General features: G+C 44.2%; 1 protein-coding gene across 1 annotated transcript; it reads right to left on the reverse strand.

Moving 5' to 3' along the window:
* Positions 1-14,954: 14,954 nt before the first annotated feature.
* Positions 14,955-16,237, reverse strand: LOC114541689. The gene is made up of 2 exons (XM_028561487.1): positions 16,226-16,237; positions 14,955-15,950 (listed from the first exon to the last, which is right to left on the reverse strand). Exons 1-2 carry the CDS (start codon positions 16,235-16,237, stop codon positions 14,955-14,957), a joined length of 1,008 nt encoding a protein of 335 aa, XP_028417288.1.
* Between the last annotated feature and the right edge of the window lie 4,070 nt (positions 16,238-20,307).

A 20,307-nucleotide genomic window follows, 5' to 3' on the forward strand; every position in this document is an offset into this window, starting at 1 on the left:
TATGTAACTTGGCCTTTCCTTTGTGTAACCTGGCCTGTCCTTTATGTAACCTGGCCTGTCCTTTATGTAACATGGCCTGTCCTTTATGTAACCTGCCTGTCCTTCATGTAACCTGGCCTTTTCTTTATGTAACCTGCCCTGTCCTTTATTTAACCTGGCCTGTCTTTTATGCAACATGGCCTGTCCTTTATGTAACCTGCCTGTCCTTTATGTAACCTGGCCTTTTCTTTATGTAACCTGGCCTGTCCTTTATGTAACATGGCCTGTCCTTTATGTAACCTGCCTGTCCTTCATGTAACCTGGCCTTTTCTTTATGTAACCTGCCCTGTCCTTTATGTAACCTGGCCTGTCTTTTATGCAACATGGCCTGTCCTTTATGTAACCTGCCTGTCCTTTATGTAGCCTGGCCTTTTCTTTATGTAACCTGGCCTGTCCTTTATGTAACCTGGCCTGTCCTTTATGTAACATGGCCTGTCCTTTATCTAACCTGGCCTGTCCTTTATGTAACATGAACTGTCCTTTATGTAACCTTGCCTGTCCTTTATGTAACCTTGCCTGTCCTTTCTGTAACCTGGCCTGTCCTTTATGTAACATAGCCTATCCTTTATGTAACCTGGCCTGTCCTTCATGTAACCTACCTGTCCTTCATGTAACCTGGGCTTTTCTTTATGTAACCTGTCCTGTCCTTTATGTAACCTGGCCTGTCTTTTATGCAACATGGACTGTCCTTTATGTAACCTGACCTGTCCTTCATGTAACCTGGCCTGACCTTTATGTAACCTGGTCTGTCCTTTGTGTAACCCGGTCTGTCCTTTATGTAACATGGCCTGTCCTTTATTTAACCTGACCTGTTCTTCATTAAACCTGGCCTGGTCTTTATGTAACCTGGCCTTTTCTTTATGTAACTTGGCCCGTCTTTTATCAAACCTGGCCTGTCCGTTATTTAATCTGCCCTGCTTTATGTAACATGGCCTGTCCTTATGTAACCTGGCTTGTCCTTCATGTAACCTGGCATGGCTATTATGTAACCTAGCCTGTCCTTTATGTAACCTGACCTGTCCTTCATCTGACCTGCCCTTTATGTAACCTGGTCTGTCCTTTGTGTAACCCGACCTGTCCTTTATGTAAAATAGCCTGTCCTTTATGTAACCTCGCCTGTCCTTTATGTAACCTGGCCTCTCCTTTATGTAACCTGCTAGTCCTTTATGTAACCTGCCTGTCCTTTATGTAACCTGGCTTTTTCTTTATGTAACCTTGCCTGTCCTTTATGTAACCTGCCCGGTCCTTTATGTAAAACCTGCCCGGTCCTTTATGACCTGTCCTTTATGTAACATGGCCTGTTTTTTATGAAACCTGGCCTTTTCTTTATGTAACCTAACCTTTTCTTTAGGTGACCTGCCCTGTCCTTTATGTAACATAGCCTGTTATTTATGTAACATTGCCTGGCCTTTATGTAACTTCGCTGGTCCTTTATGTAACATGGCCTGTCCTTTATGTAACCTGGCCTGTCCTTCATGTAACCTGGCCTGGCCTTTATGTAACCTAGCCTGTCCTTTATGTAACCTGACCTGTCCTTCATGTAACCTGGCCTTACCTTTATGTAACCTGGTCTGTCCTTTGTGTAACCAGGCCTGTCCTGCATGTAAAATGGCCTGTCCTTTATCTAACCTCGCCTGTCCTTTATGTAACATGGCCTGTCCTTTATGTAACTTCAACGGTCCTTTATGTAACATCGCCTGTCCTTTATGTAACCTGGCCTGTCATTCATGTAACCTGGCCTGTCTTTTATGCAACATGGCCTGTCCTTTATGTAACCTGCCTATCCTTTATGTAACCTGGCCTTTTCTTTATGTAACCTGGCCTGTCCTTTATGTAACCTGGCCTGTCCTTTATGTAACATGGCCTGTCCTTTATCTAACCTGGCCTGTCCTTTATGTAACATGAACTGTCCTTTATGTAACCTTGCCTGTCCTTTATGTAACCTTGCCTGTCCTTTCTGTAACCTGGCCTGTCCTTTATGTAACATAGCCTATCCTTTATGTAACCTGGCCTGTCCTTCATGTAACCTACCTGTCCTTCATGTAACCTGGGCTTTTCTTTATGTAACCTGTCCTGTCCTTTATGTAACCTGGCCTGTCTTTTATGCAACATGGACTGTCCTTTATGTAACCTGACCTGTCCTTCATGTAACCTGGCCTGGCCTTTATGTAACCTGGTCTGTCCTTTATGTAACCCGGTCTGTCCTTTATGTAACATGGCCTGTCCTTTATTTAACCTGACCTGTTCTTCATTAAACCTGGCCTGGTCTTTATGTAACCTGGCCTTTTCTTTATGTAACTTGGCCCGTCTTTTATCAAACCTGGCCTGTCCGTTATTTAATCTGCCCTGCTTTATGTAACATGGCCTGTCCTTTATGTAACCTGGCTTGTCCTTCATGTAACCTGGCATGGCTATTATGTAACCTAGCCTGTCCTTTATGTAACCTGACCTGTCCTTCATGTAACCTGACCTGCCCTTTATGTAACCTGGTCTGTCCTTTGTGTAACCCGACCTGTCCTTTATGTAAAATAGCCTGTCCTTTATGTAACCTCGCCTGTCCTTTATGTAACCTGGCCTCTCCTTTATGTAACCTGCTAGTCCTTTATGTAACCTGCCTGTCCTTTATGTAACCTGGCTTTTTCTTTATGTAACCTTGCCTGTCCTTTATGTAACCTGCCCGGTCCTTTATGTAAAACCTGCCCGGTCCTTTATGACCTGTCCTTTATGTAACATGGCCTGTTTTTTATGAAACCTGGCCTTTTCTTTATGTAACCTAACCTTTTCTTTAGGTGACCTGCCCTGTCCTTTATGTAACATAGCCTGTTATTTATGTAACATTGCCTGGCCTTTATGTAACTTCGCTGGTCCTTTATGTAACATGGCCTGTCCTTTATGTAACCTGGACTGTCCTTCATGTAACCTTGCCTGGCCTTTATGTAACCTAGCCTGTCCTTTATGTAACCTGACCTGTCCTTCATGTAACCTGGCCTTACCTTTATGTAACCTGGTCTGTCCTTTGTGTAACCCGGCCTGTCCTGCATGTAAAATGGCCTGTCCTTTATCTAACCTCGCCTGTCCTTTATGTAACATGGCCTGTCCTTTATGTAACCTGGTCTGGCCTTTATGTAACCTGGTCTGTCCTTTGTGTAACCCGGCCTGTCCTTTATGTAAAATGGCCTGTCCTTTATTTAACCTGACCTGTTCTTCATGTAACCTGGCCTGGTCTTTATGTAACCTGGCCTGTCCTTTGTGTAACCTTTCGGTCCTTTATGTAACCGGCCTGTCCTTTATGTAAACTGGCCTTTTCTATATGTAACTTGGCCTGCCCTTTATCCAACCTTGCTTGTCCGTTATGTAACCTGCTCTGTCCTTTATGTAACCTGGCCTGTCCCTTATGTAACCTGGCCTGGCCTTTATGTAACTTCGCTTGTCCTTTATGTAACATGGCCTGTCCTTTATGTAACCTGGCCTGTCCTTCATGTAACCTGGCCTGGCTTTTATGTAACTTTGCCTGTCCTTTATGTAACCTGACCTGTCCTTCATGTAACCTGGCCTGGCCTTTATGTAACCTGGTCTGTCCTTTATGTAACGCGGCTTGTCCTGTATGTAAAATTGCCTGTCCTTTATGTAACCTCGCCTGTCCTTTCTGTAACCTGGTCTGTCCTTTATTTAACCCGCCTGTCCTTTATGTAACCTGCCCATCCTTTATGTAACCGGGCCTTTTCTTTATGTAACCTGGCCTGTCCTTTATGTAACCTGCCCGGTCCTTTATGTAAAACCTGCCCGGTCCTTTATGGCCTGTCCTTTATGCAACATGGACTGTCCTTTATGTAACCTGGCCTGTCCTTTATGTAACCTGGCCTGGCCTTTATGTAACCTCGCTGGTCCTTTATGTAACATGGCCTGTTCTTTATGTAACCTGGCCTGTCCTTCATGTAACCTGGCCTGGCCTTTATGTAACCTGGCCTGTCCTTTATGTAACCTGACCTGTCCTTCATGTAACCTGAACTGGCCTTTATGTAACCTGGCCTGTCCTTTGTGTAACCTGCCTGTCCTTTATGTAACCTGCCTTTCCTTTATGTAACCTGGCCTTTTCTTTATGTAACCTGGCCTGTCCTTTATGTAACCTGGCCAGTCCTTTATGTAACATGGCCTGTCCTTTATGTAACATTGCTTGTCCTTTATGTAACCTGGCCTTTTCTTTATGTTACCTGGCCTTTTCTTTGTGTAACCTACCCTGTCCTTTATGTAATATGGCCTGTCCTTTATGTAACATGGGCTGTCCTTTATGTAACCTGGCCTGTCCTTTATGTAACTTAGCCTGTCCTTTATGTAACATGGCCTGTCCTTTATTTAACCTGGTCTGTGCTTTATGTAACCTGTCGTGTCTTTTATGTAACCTATCTTGTCCATTATGTAACCTGGCCTTTCCTTTATGTAACCTGGCCTGTCTTTTATGTAACCTCGCCTGTCCTTTATGTAACCTGGCCTGTCCTTTATGTAACCAGCCTGTCCTTTATGTAACCTGCCTGTCCTTTATGCAACCTGTCGTTTTCTTTATGTAGCCTGGCCTGTCATTTATGTAACCTGCCCTGTCTTTTATGCAACATGGTCTGTCCTTTATGTAACCTGCCTGTCCTTAATGTAACCTAACCTTTTCTTTAAGTAACCTGCCCTGTCCTTTATGTAACCTGGCCTGTCCTTTATGTAACATGGCCTGTCCTTTATGTAACCTGGCCTGTCCTTTTATGTAATATGGCCTGTCCTTTATGTAACCTGGCCTGTCCTTTATGTAACCTGCCCTGTCCTTTATTTTAAATGGCCTGTCCTTTATGTAACCTGGCCTGTTCTTCATGTAACCTGCCCTGGCCTTTATGTAACCTGGCCTGTCCTTTATGTAGCCTGACTTGTCATTCATGTAACTTAGCCTGTCCTTTATGTAACATGGCCTGTCCTTTATGTAACATGGCCTGTCCTTTATGTAACCTCGCCTGTCCTTTATGTAACCTGGCCTGTCCTTTATGTAATCTGCCTGTCCTTTATGTAACATGCCTGTCCTTTATGTAATCTGGCGTTTTCTTTATGTAACCTGGCCTGTCATTTATGTAGCCTGCCCTGTCCTTCATGTAACATGGCCTTTTCTTTATGTAACCTGCCCTGTCCTCTATAAAACCTGGCCTGTCCTTTATGTAACTTGGCCTGTCCTTTATGTAACCTGCCTGTCCTTAATGTAACCTAACCTTTTCTTTAAGTAACCTGCCCTGCCCTTTATGTAGCCTGACCTGTCATTCATGTAACTTGGCCTGGCCTTTATGTAACCAGGCCTGTCCTTTGTGTAACCTGGCCTGTCCTTTTTTTAACCTGGCCTGTCCTTTATGTAACCTGCATGTCTTTTATGTAACCTGCGCCTGTCCTTTATTTAACCTGTCCTGTCCTTTATGTAACTTAGCCTGTCTTTTATGTAACATGGCCTGTCCTTTATGTAACCTGTCGTGTCTTTTATGTAACCTATCCTGTCCATTATATAACCTGGCCTGTCCTTTAAGTAACCTGGCCTGTCTTTTATGTCACCTGGCCTGTCCTTTATGTAACCTCGCCTGTCCTTTATGTAACCTGGCCTGTTCTTTATGTAACCTGCCCTGGCCTTTATGTAACCTGGCCTGTCCTTTATGTAGCCTGATTTGTCATTCATGTAACTTAGCCTGTCCTTTATGTAACATGGCCTGTCCTTTATGTAACATGGCCTGTCCTTTATGTAACCTCGCCTGTCCTTTATGTAACCTGGCCTGTCCTTTATGTAATCTGCCTGTCCTTTATGTAACATGCCTGTCCTTTATGTAATCTGGCGTTTTCTTTATGTAACCTGGCCTGTCATTTATGTAGCCTGCCCTGTCCTTTATGTAACATGGCCTTTTCTTTATGTAACCTGCCCTGTCCTCTATAAAACCTGGCCTGTCCTTTATGTAACTTGGCCTGTCCTTTATGTAACCTGCCTGTCCTTAATGTAACCTAACCTTTTCTTTAAGTAACCTGCCCTGCCCTTTATGTAGCCTGACCTGTCATTCATGTAACTTGGCCTGGCCTTTATGTAACCAGGCCTGTCCTTTGTGTAACCTGGCCTGTCCTTTTTTTAACCTGGCCTGTCCTTTATGTAACCTGCATGTCTTTTATGTAACCTGCGCCTGTCCTTTATTTAACCTGTCCTGTCCTTTATGTAACTTAGCCTGTCTTTTATGTAACATGGCCTGTCCTTTATGTAACCTGTCGTGTCTTTTATGTAACCTATCCTGTCCATTATATAACCTGGCCTGTCCTTTAAGTAACCTGGCCTGTCTTTTATGTCACCTGGCCTGTCCTTTATGTAACCTCGCCTGTCCTTTATGTAACCTGGCCTGTTCTTTATGTAACCTGCCTGTCCTGTATGTAACCTGCCTGTCCTTTATGTAACCTGCTTTTCCTTTATGTAACCTGGCCTTTTCTTTATGTAACCTGGCCTGTCCTTTATGTAACCTGGCCTGTCCTTTATGTAACATGGGCTGTCCTTTATGTAACATTGCTTGTCCTTTATGTAACCTGGCCTTTTCTTTATGTAACCTGGCCTTTTCTTTGTGTAAACTACCCTGTCTTTTATGTAACATCGCCTGTCCTTTATGTAACATTGGCTGTCCTTTATGTAACCTTGCCTGTCCTTCATGTAACCTTGCCTGTCCTTTATGTAACTTAGCCTGTTCTTTATGTAACATAGCCTGTCCTTTATTTAACCTGGCCTGTCCTTTATGTAACCTGTCGTGTCTTTTATGTAACCTATCTTGTATATTATGTAACCTGGCCTGTTCTTTATGTAACCTGGCCTGTCCTTTATGTAACCAGGGCTGTCCTTTATGTAACCTGGCCTGTCCTTTATGTAACATGGGCTGTCCTTTATGTAACCTGCCTGTCCTTTATGTAACCTGGCCTGGCCTTTATGTAACCTAGCCTGTCCTTTATTTAACCTAACCTGTCCTTCATGTAACCTGGCCTGGTCTTTAATTAACCTGGCCTGTCCTTTGTGTAATCTGGCCTGTCCTTTATGTAACCTCGCCTGTCCTTTATGTAACCTGGCCTGTCCTTTATGTAACCTGTCTGTCCTTTATGTAACCTGCCTGTCCTTTATGTAAGCTGGCCTTTTCTTTATGTAACTGGGCCTCTCCTTTATGCAACCTGGCCTGTTCGTTATGTAACCTGCCCTGTCCTTTATGTAACCTGCCCTGTCCTTTATGTAACATGGCCTGTCCTTTATGTAACTTAGCCTGTCCTTTATGTAACCTGGCCTGTCCTTCATGTAACCTGGCCTGACCTTTAGTAACCTAGCCTGTCTTTATGTAACCTGACCTGTCCTTCATGTAACCTGGCCTGGCCTTTATGTAACCTGGTCTATCCTTTGTGTAACCCGGCCTGTCCTTTATGTAAAATGGCCTGTCCTTTATGTAACCTCGCCTGTCCTTTATGTAACCTCGCCTGTCCTTTATGTAACCTGTCCTGTCCTTTATGTAACTTAGCCTGTCCTTTATGTAACCTGGCCTGTCCTTCATGTAACCTGGCCTGACCTTTATGTAACCTAGCCTGTCCTTTATGTAACCTGACCTGTCCTTCATGTAACCTGGCCTGGCCTTTATGTAACCTGGTCTATCCTTTGTGTAACCCGGCCTGTCCTTTATGTAAAATGGCCTGTCCTTTATGTAACCTCGCCTGTCCTTTATGTAACCTGGCCTCTCCTTTATGTAACCTGCCTGTCCTTTATGTAACCTGCCTGTCCTGTATGTAACCTGGCCTTTTCTTTATGTAACCTCGCCTGTCCTTTATGTAACCTGGCCTCTTCTTTATGTAAAACCTGCCTGGTCCTTTATGGCCTGTCCTTTATGTAACAAGGCCTGTTTTCTATAAAACCTGGCATTTTCTTTATGTAACCTGGCCTTTTCTTTATGTGACCTATCTTGTCCATTATGTAACCTGGCCTGTCCTTTATGTAACCTGGCCTGTCCTTTATGTAACCTCGCCTGTCCTTTATGTAACCTGGCCTGTCCTTTATGTAACCTGCCTGTCCTTTATGTAACATGCCTGTCCTTTACGTAACTTGGCGTTTTCTTTACGTAACCTGGCCTTTCATTTATGTAACCTGCCCTGTCCTTTATGTAACATGGCCTGTCCTTTATGTAACATGGCCTTTTCTTTATGTAACCTGCCCTGTCCTCTAAGTAACCTTGCCTGTCCTTTATGTAACATGGCCTGTCCTTTATGTAACCTTCCTGTCCTTTATGTAACCTGGCCTGTCCTTTATGTAACCTGCCCTGTCCTTTATGTTAAATGGCCTGTCCTTTATGTAACCTGGCCTGTTCTTCATGTAATTGCCCTGACCTTTATGTAACCTAGCCTGTCCTTTTTGTAGCCTGACCTGTCATTCATGTAACTTGGCCTGGCCTTTATGTAACCTGGCTTTTCCTTTGTGTGACCTGGCCTGTCCTTTTTTTAACCTGGCCTGTCCTTTATGCAACCTGCCTGTCTTTTATGTCACCTGCCTGTCCTTTATGTAATATGGCCTGTCCTTTATGTAACATAGCCTGTCTTTTATGTAACCTGGGCCTTTCTTTATGTAACCTGGCCTTTTCTTTGTGTAACCGGCCCTGTCCTTTATGTAACATAGCCTGTACTTTATGTAACATGGCCTGTCCTTTACGTAACCTTGCCTGTCCTTTATGTTACCTGGCCTGTCCTTTTGTAACTTAGCCTGTCCTTTATGTAACCTGGGCTGTCCTTTATGTAACCTGTCGCGTCTTTTATGTAACCTATGTTGTCCATTATGTAACCTGGCCTGTCCTTTATGTAACCTGGCCTGTCCTTTATGTAACCTCGCCTGTCCTTTATGTAACCTGGCCTGTCGTTTATGTGACCTTCCTGTCCTTTATGTAACCTGCCTGTCCTTTATGTAACCTGGCGTTTTCTTTATGTAACCTGACCCGTGATATAAGTAACCTGCCCTGTCCTTTATGTAACATGGCCTATCCTTTATGTAAAATGGCCTGTCCTTTATGTAACCTGGCCTGTCCTTTATGTAACATGGCCTGTCCTTTATGTAACCTGGCCTGTCCTTTATGTAACATGGCCTGTCCTTTATGTAACCTGGCCTGTCCTTCATGTAACTTGGCCTGGCCTTTATGTAACCTGGTCTGTCCTTTATGTAACCTGACCCGTCCTTCATGTAACCTGCCCTAGCCTTTATTTAACCAGGTCTGTCCTTTGCGTAACCTGGCCTGTCCTTTATGTAAAATGGCCTGTCTATTATGTAAACTCGCCTGTCCTTTATGTAACCTGGCCTGTCCTTTATGTAACTGCCTGTCCTTTATGTAACCTGGCCTTTTCTTTTTGTAACCTGTCCTGTCCTTTATGTAACCTGCCTGGTCCTTTATGTAACATGGCCTGTCCTTTATGTAACATTGCGTGTTTTTTATGAAACCTGGCCTTTTCTTTATGTAACCAGGCCTTTTCTTTATGTGACCTGCCCTGTCCTTTATGTAACATATCCTGTCCTTGATGTAACATTGCCTGTCCTTTATGTAACATGGCCTGTCCTTTATGTAACCTGGCCTGTCCTTTATTTAACCTGGCCTGTCCTTTATGTAACCTATCCTGTCCATTATGTAACCTGGCCTGTCCTTTATGTAACCTGGCCTGTCCGTTATGTAACCTGGCCTGTCCTTTATGTAACCTGGCCTGGCCTTTATGTAACCTCGGCGGTCCTTTATGTAACATGGCCTGTCCTTTATGTAACCTGGCCTGTCCTTCATGTAACCTGGCCTGGCCTTTATGTAACCTGGCCTGTCCTTTATGTAACCTGACCTGTCCTTCAAGTAATCTGGCCTGGCCTTTATGTAACCTGGCCAGTCCTTTGTGTAACCCGGCCTGTCCTTTATGTAAAATAGCCTGCCCTTTATGTAACCTCACCTGTCCTTTATGTAACCTTGCCTGTCCTTTATGTAACCGGCCTTTGTTATAAAATCCCTCAGATTTTATAGTTGCTGGTTCTCGTTCGTTGGGACTGTATACTATCACGACACCACAACTCGTTTTCAACTTTTATTAACAATAGCTCATTACAAGTCTGATCACTACGTTCGATCGGTAAACACTCTGTCCCTCCGTTCAAAACCCTCTCTTATTTATACTGTCTGCTGTTTCAACCATGAGATTTTTGTTTCTCAGAGGAAGGTCAGTGCTGACGCACTTGACTGCCCATAATTTCCCCCTAATCTACATTAGTTCCTCGCTTGTTGACCACAGCCTCCCTACATACCATTTCCTTTGCGTCTCTATGCATTGTTGACTATCTGTGGTTCACCATGTTCCTCTACTGTGTGCAAGGGCGAAACCTCTTCCCGATTGTTCGGTTGTTTCTCTAGTGACTATTTTAAACCCTAAAACTTACAGTTTTACTTACACTATACTTAACTAATTTAAACACTCTCCCCCTTGACTTGGTACAAGTCAATCATCTCTCTCGTTTTCGTTCAGAAGAAATCGCCGCTGCCCTCCGAGGACATTTCTCTCAGAGGTTCCTTTAGCCGAATTTCCCGACTTGGACTCTTCACCGCCTATCACACCTGTCTTTCGTAATTGCCGTCTTACACCGGATCTCAAGCGGATAAAGTTTTTTACAGGCCTACTCATACGAATTGGGTTACCTTTTGTTAGACCCGAATTTTCGCGCCCCTAACAACCTTGTCCTTACCAATCACAAGCCTTCCACTACTGCTGTTTCCAGCTGCCTCGCTTAACATCATCTTCCTGTACTGTAACTACATCTCCCACCTGTACTACCTTTTTCCCTTTGTCTGTCCTATTCTTATGATATTCTCTAAGCCCCGAAAGGTATTCGTTTCTCCACCTATTCCAGAAATGCATTAATCTAGTGCTCAAGTTTCTGAATCTTCTAGTACAATTAGTTTCATTCTCTTCTTCTTCTTCTATTGGTACATCTGGTAATGATTTTATTCTCCTTCCAAAGATTAAATGTGATGGGGTTAATGTTTCCGCGTCTGCTTCGTTATATTCGTATGTCAGTGGCCTAGAATTTAATGTCCCTTCAATCTCAACTAAGATCGTCATCAATTCGTCATATGTCAACCTAGCCCTTCCTAATACTTTTCTTAAACATCTTTTCACACTTCCGACCATAATTTCGAAAAATCCACCCCACCATGGGGCCCGTTCCAAATTAAATTTCCATTCTACTTGCAACTTATCTAATTCGTGTCTAATTTCTGGGTGGTTCTGAAGTTTATCAATTGCCTTAGCCGCCGCTTTAAATGTTTTAGCGTTGTCCGAAACAATTAAACTTGGCGTTCCTCGCCGCGCTGTGAACCGTCTTAACGCTTTTAAAAATGTCGCTGCCGATAAATCATTAACAAGCTCTAAATGCACAGCTCTTGTGACACAACATGTGAATACGGCTATGTATGCTTTGCTCATATCCTTCGACTTTCTTTCTTTCACAAACAGCGGTCCCGCAAAATCGATTCCTACCTTAGAAAATGGTGCTGTCTCTCTTACTCGAAATTCGGGCATAGCTGCTGTTTTTGGATTACTATAAGACGTGCCCTGCCATCTTTTGCAAATTACACAAGCATTCAAAATCTTTTTGACCGTTTGCCTTCCCTTTGGCACCCAAAATCTCGATCTTAATTCTGTCAGTGTTGCTCTCACGCCGCCATGATGTACCGCAGCGTGGCACTCTATTATTATCAATTTCGTTAGTCTGTGCTCGCATGGGAGTATTATGGGTTTTCGCGCTTCCATACTTAATTCCGAATTGAGCAATCGTCCGACACATTTGAGGACTCCCTGTTCTTCCTCAATCCCAAACTGAACTCTTAGTTGTTCAAAATTCGCTTGCCGTCTTAAACTATTTTGCGCCTCAATCCCAGTCTCTTAATGCAGTACTGTACTCAGCTTTGGTTAGTGGTCCCCTCAACCGTTCGACCGCTCTCGATCTCGCAAGGCAGTTAAAAGCGAAGCGCCGCACCCATGCTGTTATTCTTAGAAGTGTTAGTCGACTACTGAAGTCGTCTATCGATATTACGCGATTAATGCTCTCAGCTTCTTGCAATTGCGTTCCCGTAAGCAGCGTAACTGCCGTCTTTTTCTCTTCAGCCTTACTCTCTTCTGTGCTTGCACTTGCAGCGCTTTCTGATGCGGGCCATGCGTGTTCGCCTTTAGTCAACCATGATGGGCCGTACCACCATACCTCTTTCATGCTTAATTGCAAGGCGCCTATTCCTCGTGGTCCTATATCTGCCACATTATGTTCTCCCGGGCAATGTCTCCATTCTCGCTTATTGCTTAATTTCAATATTTCATTTACTCTATGCCGCACAAATTGCTTCCATTCCCCTCGATTTTGGATCCAACATAGCGCAGTTTTGCTGTCAAGCCAATATGTTATTTGGCTAGCTTCTATCTGCGATCCTAGGGCGTTCTTAATTGTATGCATCAGTCTAGCTAGCAGCGTTGCAGACATCAAATCCAGCCTGGGTATCGTCAAAGTTTTTAGCGGTGCTACCCTCGACTTGCTGGCGATCAATCGTGCATAATAACCATTCTGCGTCCGGCTTAAAACATACACAACAGCTGAATACGCCTTATTACTCGCATCTGCGAACCCGTGAAATTGGTACTCTAATATTTTCTCTTTCGGACTCTTATACAAACACCTATCGACTTCAATGAATTTCGTTTCACGAAGCTCTTTTAACCATGCGTTTAGTGTCTGCTTTTTCTCTTCATGTAATTCGCCATCCCAATCATAATTCGCAGCACAAAGCTCTTGGAAAAGTAATTTCATGCTAACTAAAACTGGCGATATAATTCCTAGCGGGTCGAAAATTCTTGCCAAAAGGCTGAGCACATTCCTTTTAGTTGGCTTAAGATTTTCCGCTGCGCTGATTACACTTCCAAAATCAAATCTTATCTTATCACGTTTAGTATCCCATGCTTGCCCTAAAACCTTTTCAGTGCCCCCTGTGGCTTCGGAACCCAAGGTCGTCTTGGCATAACTCAAGTCATTTTCTTCCACGCTGTTTTGTTGCAATATTGCGGTTTCCGACTTTGCAATTCGCGCCCTCAAACCGTCGTCGTTTGTTTTCCATTTCCGAAGCTTAAATCCGCCTTCGGTTAACCTAGTTTTAGCCTTTAAGTATAGATCGTAAGCTAGTTCACTCGTCTCGTCACCTGTAACCATATCGTCCACATAGAAACTCTCAATCATTGTCTCAACGAACTTCGGATCTAATCCCTTATATTTAGAAAATGATACCTTAAAGTTGCGTTTAACAGAAATGGAGAGGAATTTAGCCCAAATACCACTCGACAGAACCTATAAACCTCAACTTCCGAACTTGCATTTTTCGCGTCTTTTAACCACAAAAATCGTAAACAATCCCTATCAGCTTTATCAACTTCTATATTTAAAAATGCTTTTTCAATATCGGCAATCAAGGCTACTCTCTTTTGTCTAAAACGTACTAAAATGTCAAAAGCAACGGATTCAATGAGGGTCCTACATGTAAACATTCATTTAGAGACGCGCTCTTTTTGCCCCCGCTCTTCGCAGAGGCGTCGTAGACAATGCGCAGCTTCGTCGTTACCGCGTCCTTTCGCACCACGGCCAAATGTGGTAAATAGTGCACCTTTTCTGCCCTTTCTAGTTTTGCGACCTTTTCAATAACGCCCGAACTTAGCTGCTGTTGTATAATTGCGTCATACTCATTCAAAAGCGCAGGGTCATGCTTAAGCTTCTTAACTTGACCTTTCAGTCGCGATATACACATTTCGTAATTACTTGTCAAGTTGTCGTGACTCTCTTTCCAAGGCAATTTTACTGAATATTTTCCTTCGCTGAAGGAAATGTTATCGACAAATTCCTCATGCACCTCATCTACTTGTTGTATACCTAACGTTTCTAATCCCATAATCTTTGAACATCACATGCAAGAGGCTCATTCTTTGCTACAATATTTACATGCGCTACCGACATGTTGTGCTGCTCATATCGTATTGTAGTGGCCCAGACAATGTCCAACCTAGCACTGTCTTCACAGCAACGGGGTCGGCCGGCTCGCCACGAATAGTAACCCCAGTTTGAAATTGCCATAAGTAATCTGCCCCAATTAAAATATCTATATCTAGTCATCTGCCTGCCTGTGAACATCCGAGAACCAAACGTTCTTCAGATGTGGATATTTGTACTTTTCAACTTCAACATGCACGTTAGAGATCCGCGAAATTTCGGGTACAACAAAGGCTTCAATTCGTATGGACTTTGCTCCCCCCGTGTGAAGCAAATCTATGGAAACAACCTCATGCAACCGCGATCCGCTGGACTGATTTCCGAATGTGTTCAACGCGAACCACTCTTTCCTCACTAATTCAAGTTTCGCGGACTTAGCTATCTTACTTGTTACGAACGTTTTTTGGCTTGCCGAATCGAATAAAACCCTAACTCTAGCCTCCCCCCGCCCTTTGACTATGGCTTGGGCTGTTTGAAGAGCTACACGGCTGCTAGAGCTCACATGTAAATTCCCAATTTCGGCCCCAGGAACCCTTTGGTCAGCAGGGACTTCTCTTTCGTTTCCCTCATTCTCCTCACACAAAGCTGTGTGGTGTTTACCATTACATTTTTCACAAACAATCTCCTGTCTACAATCACGGGCCCTATGACCCTTTTTCATGCTGTTAAAGCATCTAGAATATTTAATCAAAATTTGCTTACGTCCCTTAAGTTCCACTTTTTTGCAGTCCTGGTGTTTGTGCTTTCCCAGGCAGAAGGCGCAGCTGTCATCATTTCTCTTTACAAGTAGCGCATTTCCCGAACCAAGGCCGCTGTTCTAGCCGTTGAACCTCTTTCTTGGCTCTTCCTCTGGTCGGCTATATTCTTCGCGCAACTCCACTTCCCCTTCCAGCGCGCCCAACACATCGTTCATGCTCCATTCACTATGGGGTTTGTCTCTTGTGATTGTCAGTCGCACAACTTCTGGGATCTTTTCTAGTATCGCTGGCACCACGATATCCGAGTATGAGGCCTCGTCCACCCCAAGGGCTTCCAATCCTCGATAGTGTGTCTCTATTTTGTCGATCAAATGTCTCAATCGTCCGCTGTCCCTTGCGCTGTAAACTGGTTGGACTCTTAGCAACTCCTGTATGTGTGCCCGTCTGATGAGCTTGTCTTTCCCGTACCGTTTCTTCAGGAGTTGTACTGCGGCTTCGTAATTCGCGGTCGTCAAGGAAAACCCGGCTATCGCAGCCTTTGCTTGCCCCATTAGCAAGCTTCGTAAATAGTTGAACTTGTCCACGTTTGACAATCCCGTGTTCTTGTGGATCGCACTTTCGAACCCGTCCCAGAACTCCTGCCACTCTTCGATTTTTCCGCCGAACCGCTTCGCTTCGAGCTTAGGCAGTCTCGCTCGAACTGTTGAACTTCCTGGTGTTGCTTGCTCAGGCGACGTACCAACATGCTCCGACGTCTCTAGACTCTCGACCGTTGCTTCGCTGGTGCTCGCCACTGCCCCACTCGTACTTGCCACCGCCGGTTTGCTCATCGCTTTCTCAAGAAGCGTCGCTGTCGCTTTGATGTCACTCCGGAGCATGTAGCATTTCTCGATTTCGGCCTGCATTGCCGCTTCGTCCACTTCGTCGTCATCTCTCAGGATTTCCAAAATCTCCTTGTCCAAGGCCTCTAACAACGCGACTTGTTCTGTTAGCGCCGTCTTCAGTTGGGTCGCTTTGGTCTGCTGTTCGATGTTATAGTCGCTCGCGATTGCCTTCCCTCGGGCAAAATCGTTGCCACGAATCCTCTGTGGCCGCTCCTCACCTTCTTTTGCTTTCTTAGTTGATCAGACATCTAACTATCCGGCTCGAAGGACCACGTGTTATAAAATCCCTCAGATTTTATAGTTGCTGGTTCTCGTTCGTTGGGACTGTATACTATCACGACACCACAACTCGTTTTCAACTTTTATTAACAATAGCTCATTACAAGTCTGATCACTACGTTCGGTAAACACTCTGTCCCTCCGTTCAAAACCCTCTCTTATTTATACTGTCCGCTGTTTCAACCATGAGATGTTTGTTTCTCAGAGGAAGGTCAGTGCTGACGCACTTGACTGCCCATAATTTCCCCCTAATCTACATTAGTTCCTCGCTTGGTTGACCACAGCCTACCTATATACCATTTCCTTTGCGTATCTATGCATTGTTGACTATCTGTGGTTTCACCATGTTCCTCATACTTGTGTGCAAGGGCGAAACCCCTTCCCTCGATTGTTCGGTTGTTTTTCTCTAGTGACTATTTTTATAACCCTAATAACTATATACTTTTACAGTTTTACTTAACTATATACTTAACTAATTTATAACAGCCTTCCTTTATGTAACCTGCCTGTCCTTTATGTAACCTGGCCTTTTCTTTATGTAACCTGGCCTTTTCTTTATGTAACCTGCCCTTTATGTAACCTGGCCTGTCCTTTATGTAACATAGCCTGTCCTTTATGTAACCTGGCCTGTCCTTTATGTAACATGGCCTGTCCTTTATGCAACCTGGCCTGTCCTTTATGTAACATGGCCTTTCCTTTATGTAACATGGCCTTTTTTTTATGTAATTTGCCCTTTCCTTATGTATTCTGGCCTGTCCTTTGTGTAACCTGGCCTGTCCTTTATGTAATCTAGCCAGTCCTTTATGTAACCTCGCCTGTCCTTTATGTAACCTCGCATGTCCTTTATGTAACCTGCCTGTCCTTTATGCAACCTGCCTGTCCTTTATGCAACCTGTCCTGTCCTTTATTTAACATAGCCTGTCCTTTATGTAACCTGGGCTATCCTTTATGTAACTTGGCCTGTCCTTTATGTAACCTGGCCTGTCCTTTATGTAACCTGGCGTTTTCTTTATGTAACCTTGCCTGTCATTTATGTAACCTGCCCTGTCCTTTATGTAACATGGCCTGTTCTTTATGTAACATGGCCTTTTCTTTATGTAACCTGCCCTGTCCTCTATGTAACCTGGACTGTCCTTTACGTAACATTGCCTGTCCTTTATGTAACCTGCCTGTCCTTTATGTAACCTGGCCTGTCCCTTATGTAACATGGCCTGTCCTTTATGTAACCTGGCCTGTCCTTTATGTAACCTGGCCTGTCCTTTATGTAACCTACTCTGTCCTTTATGTAACATGGCCTGTCCTTTATGTAACCCGGCCTGTTCTTCATGTAACCTGGCCTGGCTATTATGTAACCTGGCCTGTCCTTTATGTAGCCTGACCTGTCCTTCTTGTAACTTCGCCTGGCCTTTATGTAACCTGACCTGTCGTTTGTGTAAGCTGGCCTGTCCTTTATGTAATCTAGCCTGTCCTTTATGTAACCTCGCCTGTCCTTTATGTAACCTGCCTGTCCTTTATGTAACCTGGCGTTTTCTTTATGTAACTTGGCCTTTCATTTGTGTAACCTGGCCTGTCGTTGATGTAACCTCGCCTGTCCTTTATGTAACCTGGCCTGTCCTGTATGTAACCTGCCTGTCCTTTATGTAACCTGGTGTTTTCTTTATGTAACCTGGCCTGTCCTTTATGTAACCTGCCCTGTCCTTTATTTAACATGGCCTGTCCTTTATGTAACATAGCCTGTCCTTTATGTAACCTGGCCTTTTCTTTATGTAACCTGGCCTTTTCTTTATGTAACCTGCCCTGTCCTTTATGTAACATGGCCGGTCGTTTATGTAACATGGCCTGTCCTTTATGTAACCTGGCCTGTCCTTTATGTAACCTGGCCTGTCCTTTATGTAACCTGCCCTGTCCTTTATGTAACCTGACCTTTCCTTTATGTAACCTGGCCTGTCTTTTATGTAACATGGCCTGTCCTTTATGTAGCCTACCTGTCCTTTATGTAACCTGGCCTGGCCTTTATGTAACCTAGCCTGTCCTTCATTTAACCTGACCTGTCCTTCATGTAACCTGGCCTGGTCTTTATTTAACCTGGCCTGTCCTTTATGTAACCTGGCGGGCCTTTATGTAACCTCGCCGGTCCTTTATGTAACATGGCCTGTCCTTTATGACACCTGGCCTGTCCTTCATGTAACCCGGCCTGGCCTTTATGTAACCTGGTCTGTCCTTTGAGTAACCCGGCCTGTCCTTTATGTAAAATGGCCTGTCCTTTATGTAACCTCGCCTGTCCTTTATGTAACCTGGCTTGTCCTTAATGTAACCTGGCCTGTCCTTTATGTAACCTACCCTGTCCTTTATGTAACCTACCCTGTCCTTTATGTAACCCGGCCTTTCCTTCATGTAACCTGGCCTGGCCATTATGTAACCTGGCCTGTCCTTTATGTAGCCTGACCTGTCCTTCATGTAAATTGGCCTGGCCTTTATGTAACCTGGACTGTCCTTTGTGTAACCTGGCCTGTCCTTTATGTAATCTAGCCTGTCCTTTATGTAACCTCGCCTGTCCTTTATGTAACCTCGCCTGTCCTTTATGTAACCTGCCTGTCCTATATGTAACCTGCCTGTCCTTTATGTAACCTGTCCTGTCCTTTATGTAACTTAGCCTGTCCTTTATGTAACATGGCCTGTCCTTTATGTAACCTGGCCTGTCCTTTATGTAACCTGTCGTGTCTTTTTTGTAACCTATCCTGTCCATTATGTAACCTGGGCTGTCCTTTATGTAACCTGGCCTGTCCTTTATGTAACCTGGTCTGTCCTTTATGTAACCTCGCTTGTCCTTTATGTAACCTGGCCTGTCCTTTATGTAACCTGCCTGTCCTTTATGTAACCTGCCTGTCCTTTATGTAACCTGGCCTTTTCTTTATGTAACCTGCCCTGTCCTCTATAAAACCTGCCCTGTCCTCTATGTAACCTGGCCTTTCCTTTATGTAACATGGCCTGTCCTTTATGTAACCTGGCCCGTCCTTTTATGTAATATGGCCTGTCCTTTATGTAACCTGGCCTGTCCTTTATGTAACCTGCCCTGTCCTTTATGTTAAATGGCCTGTCCTTTATGTAACCTGGCCTGTTCTTCATGTAACCTGCCCTGGCCTTTATGTAACCTAGCCTGTCCTTTATGTAGCCTGACCTGTCATTCATGTAACTTGGCCTGGCCTTTATGTAACCTGCCATGTCCTTTGTGTAACCTGGCTTGTCCTTTTTTTAACCTGGCCTGCCCTTTATGTAACCTGTCCTGTCCTTTATGCAACTTAGCCTGTCCTTTATGTAACCTGTCCTGTCCTTTATGTAACTTAGCCCGTCCTTTATGTAACCTGGCCTGTCCTCTATGTAACCTGGCCTGTCCTTTATGTAACCTTCCTGTCCTTTATGTAACCTGGACTTTTCTTTATGTAACCTGCCCTGTCCTTTATGTAACCTGGCCTGTCCTTTATGTAACCTGGCCTGTCCTTTATGTAACCTGGCCTGTCCTTTATGTAACATTGCCTGTCCTTTATGTAACCTGGTCTGTCCATTATGTAACCTGGTCTGTCCTTTATGTAACCTACCCTGTCCTTTATGTAACATGGCCTGTCCTTTATGTAACCCGGCCTGTCCTTCATGTAACCTGGCCTGGCTATTATGTAACCTGGCCTGTCCTTTATGTAGCCTGACCAGTCCTTCATGTAACTTGGCATGGCTTTTATGTAACCTTGTCTGTCCTTTGTGTAAATTGGCCTGTCCTTTATGTAATCTGGCCTGTCTTTCAAGTAACCTCGCCTGTCTTTTATGTAACCTCGCCTGTCCTTTATGTAACCTGCCTGTCCTTTATGTAACCTGCCTGTCCTTTTTTGTAACCTGGCCTGTCCTTTATGTAACTTAGCCTGTCCTTTATGTAACATGGCCTGTCCTTTATGTAACCTGGCCTGTCCTTTATGTAACCTGTCGTGTCTTTTATGTAACCTATCCTGTCCATTATGTAACCTGCGCTGTCCTTTATGTAACCTGGCCTGTCTTTTATGTAACCTGTCCTGTCCTTTATGTAATTCGCCTCTCCTTTATGTAACCTGGCATGTCCTGTATGTAACCTGCCTGTCCTTTATGTAGCCTGACCTGTCATTCATGTATCTTGACCTGGCCTTTATGTAACCTGGCCTGTCATTTATGTAACCTGCCCTGTCCTTTATGTAACATGGCCTTTTATTTATGTAACCTGCCCTGTCCTCTATGTACCCTGGCCTGTCCTTTATGTAACATGGCCTGTCCTTTATGTAACCTGCCT

This window comes from Dendronephthya gigantea, unplaced genomic scaffold, assembly GCF_004324835.1.
Source record: "Dendronephthya gigantea isolate DGI-Jeju-01 unplaced genomic scaffold, DenGig_1.0 000304F, whole genome shotgun sequence".
In the NCBI taxonomy this organism is placed as follows: Eukaryota; Metazoa; Cnidaria; class Anthozoa; order Malacalcyonacea; family Nephtheidae; genus Dendronephthya; species Dendronephthya gigantea.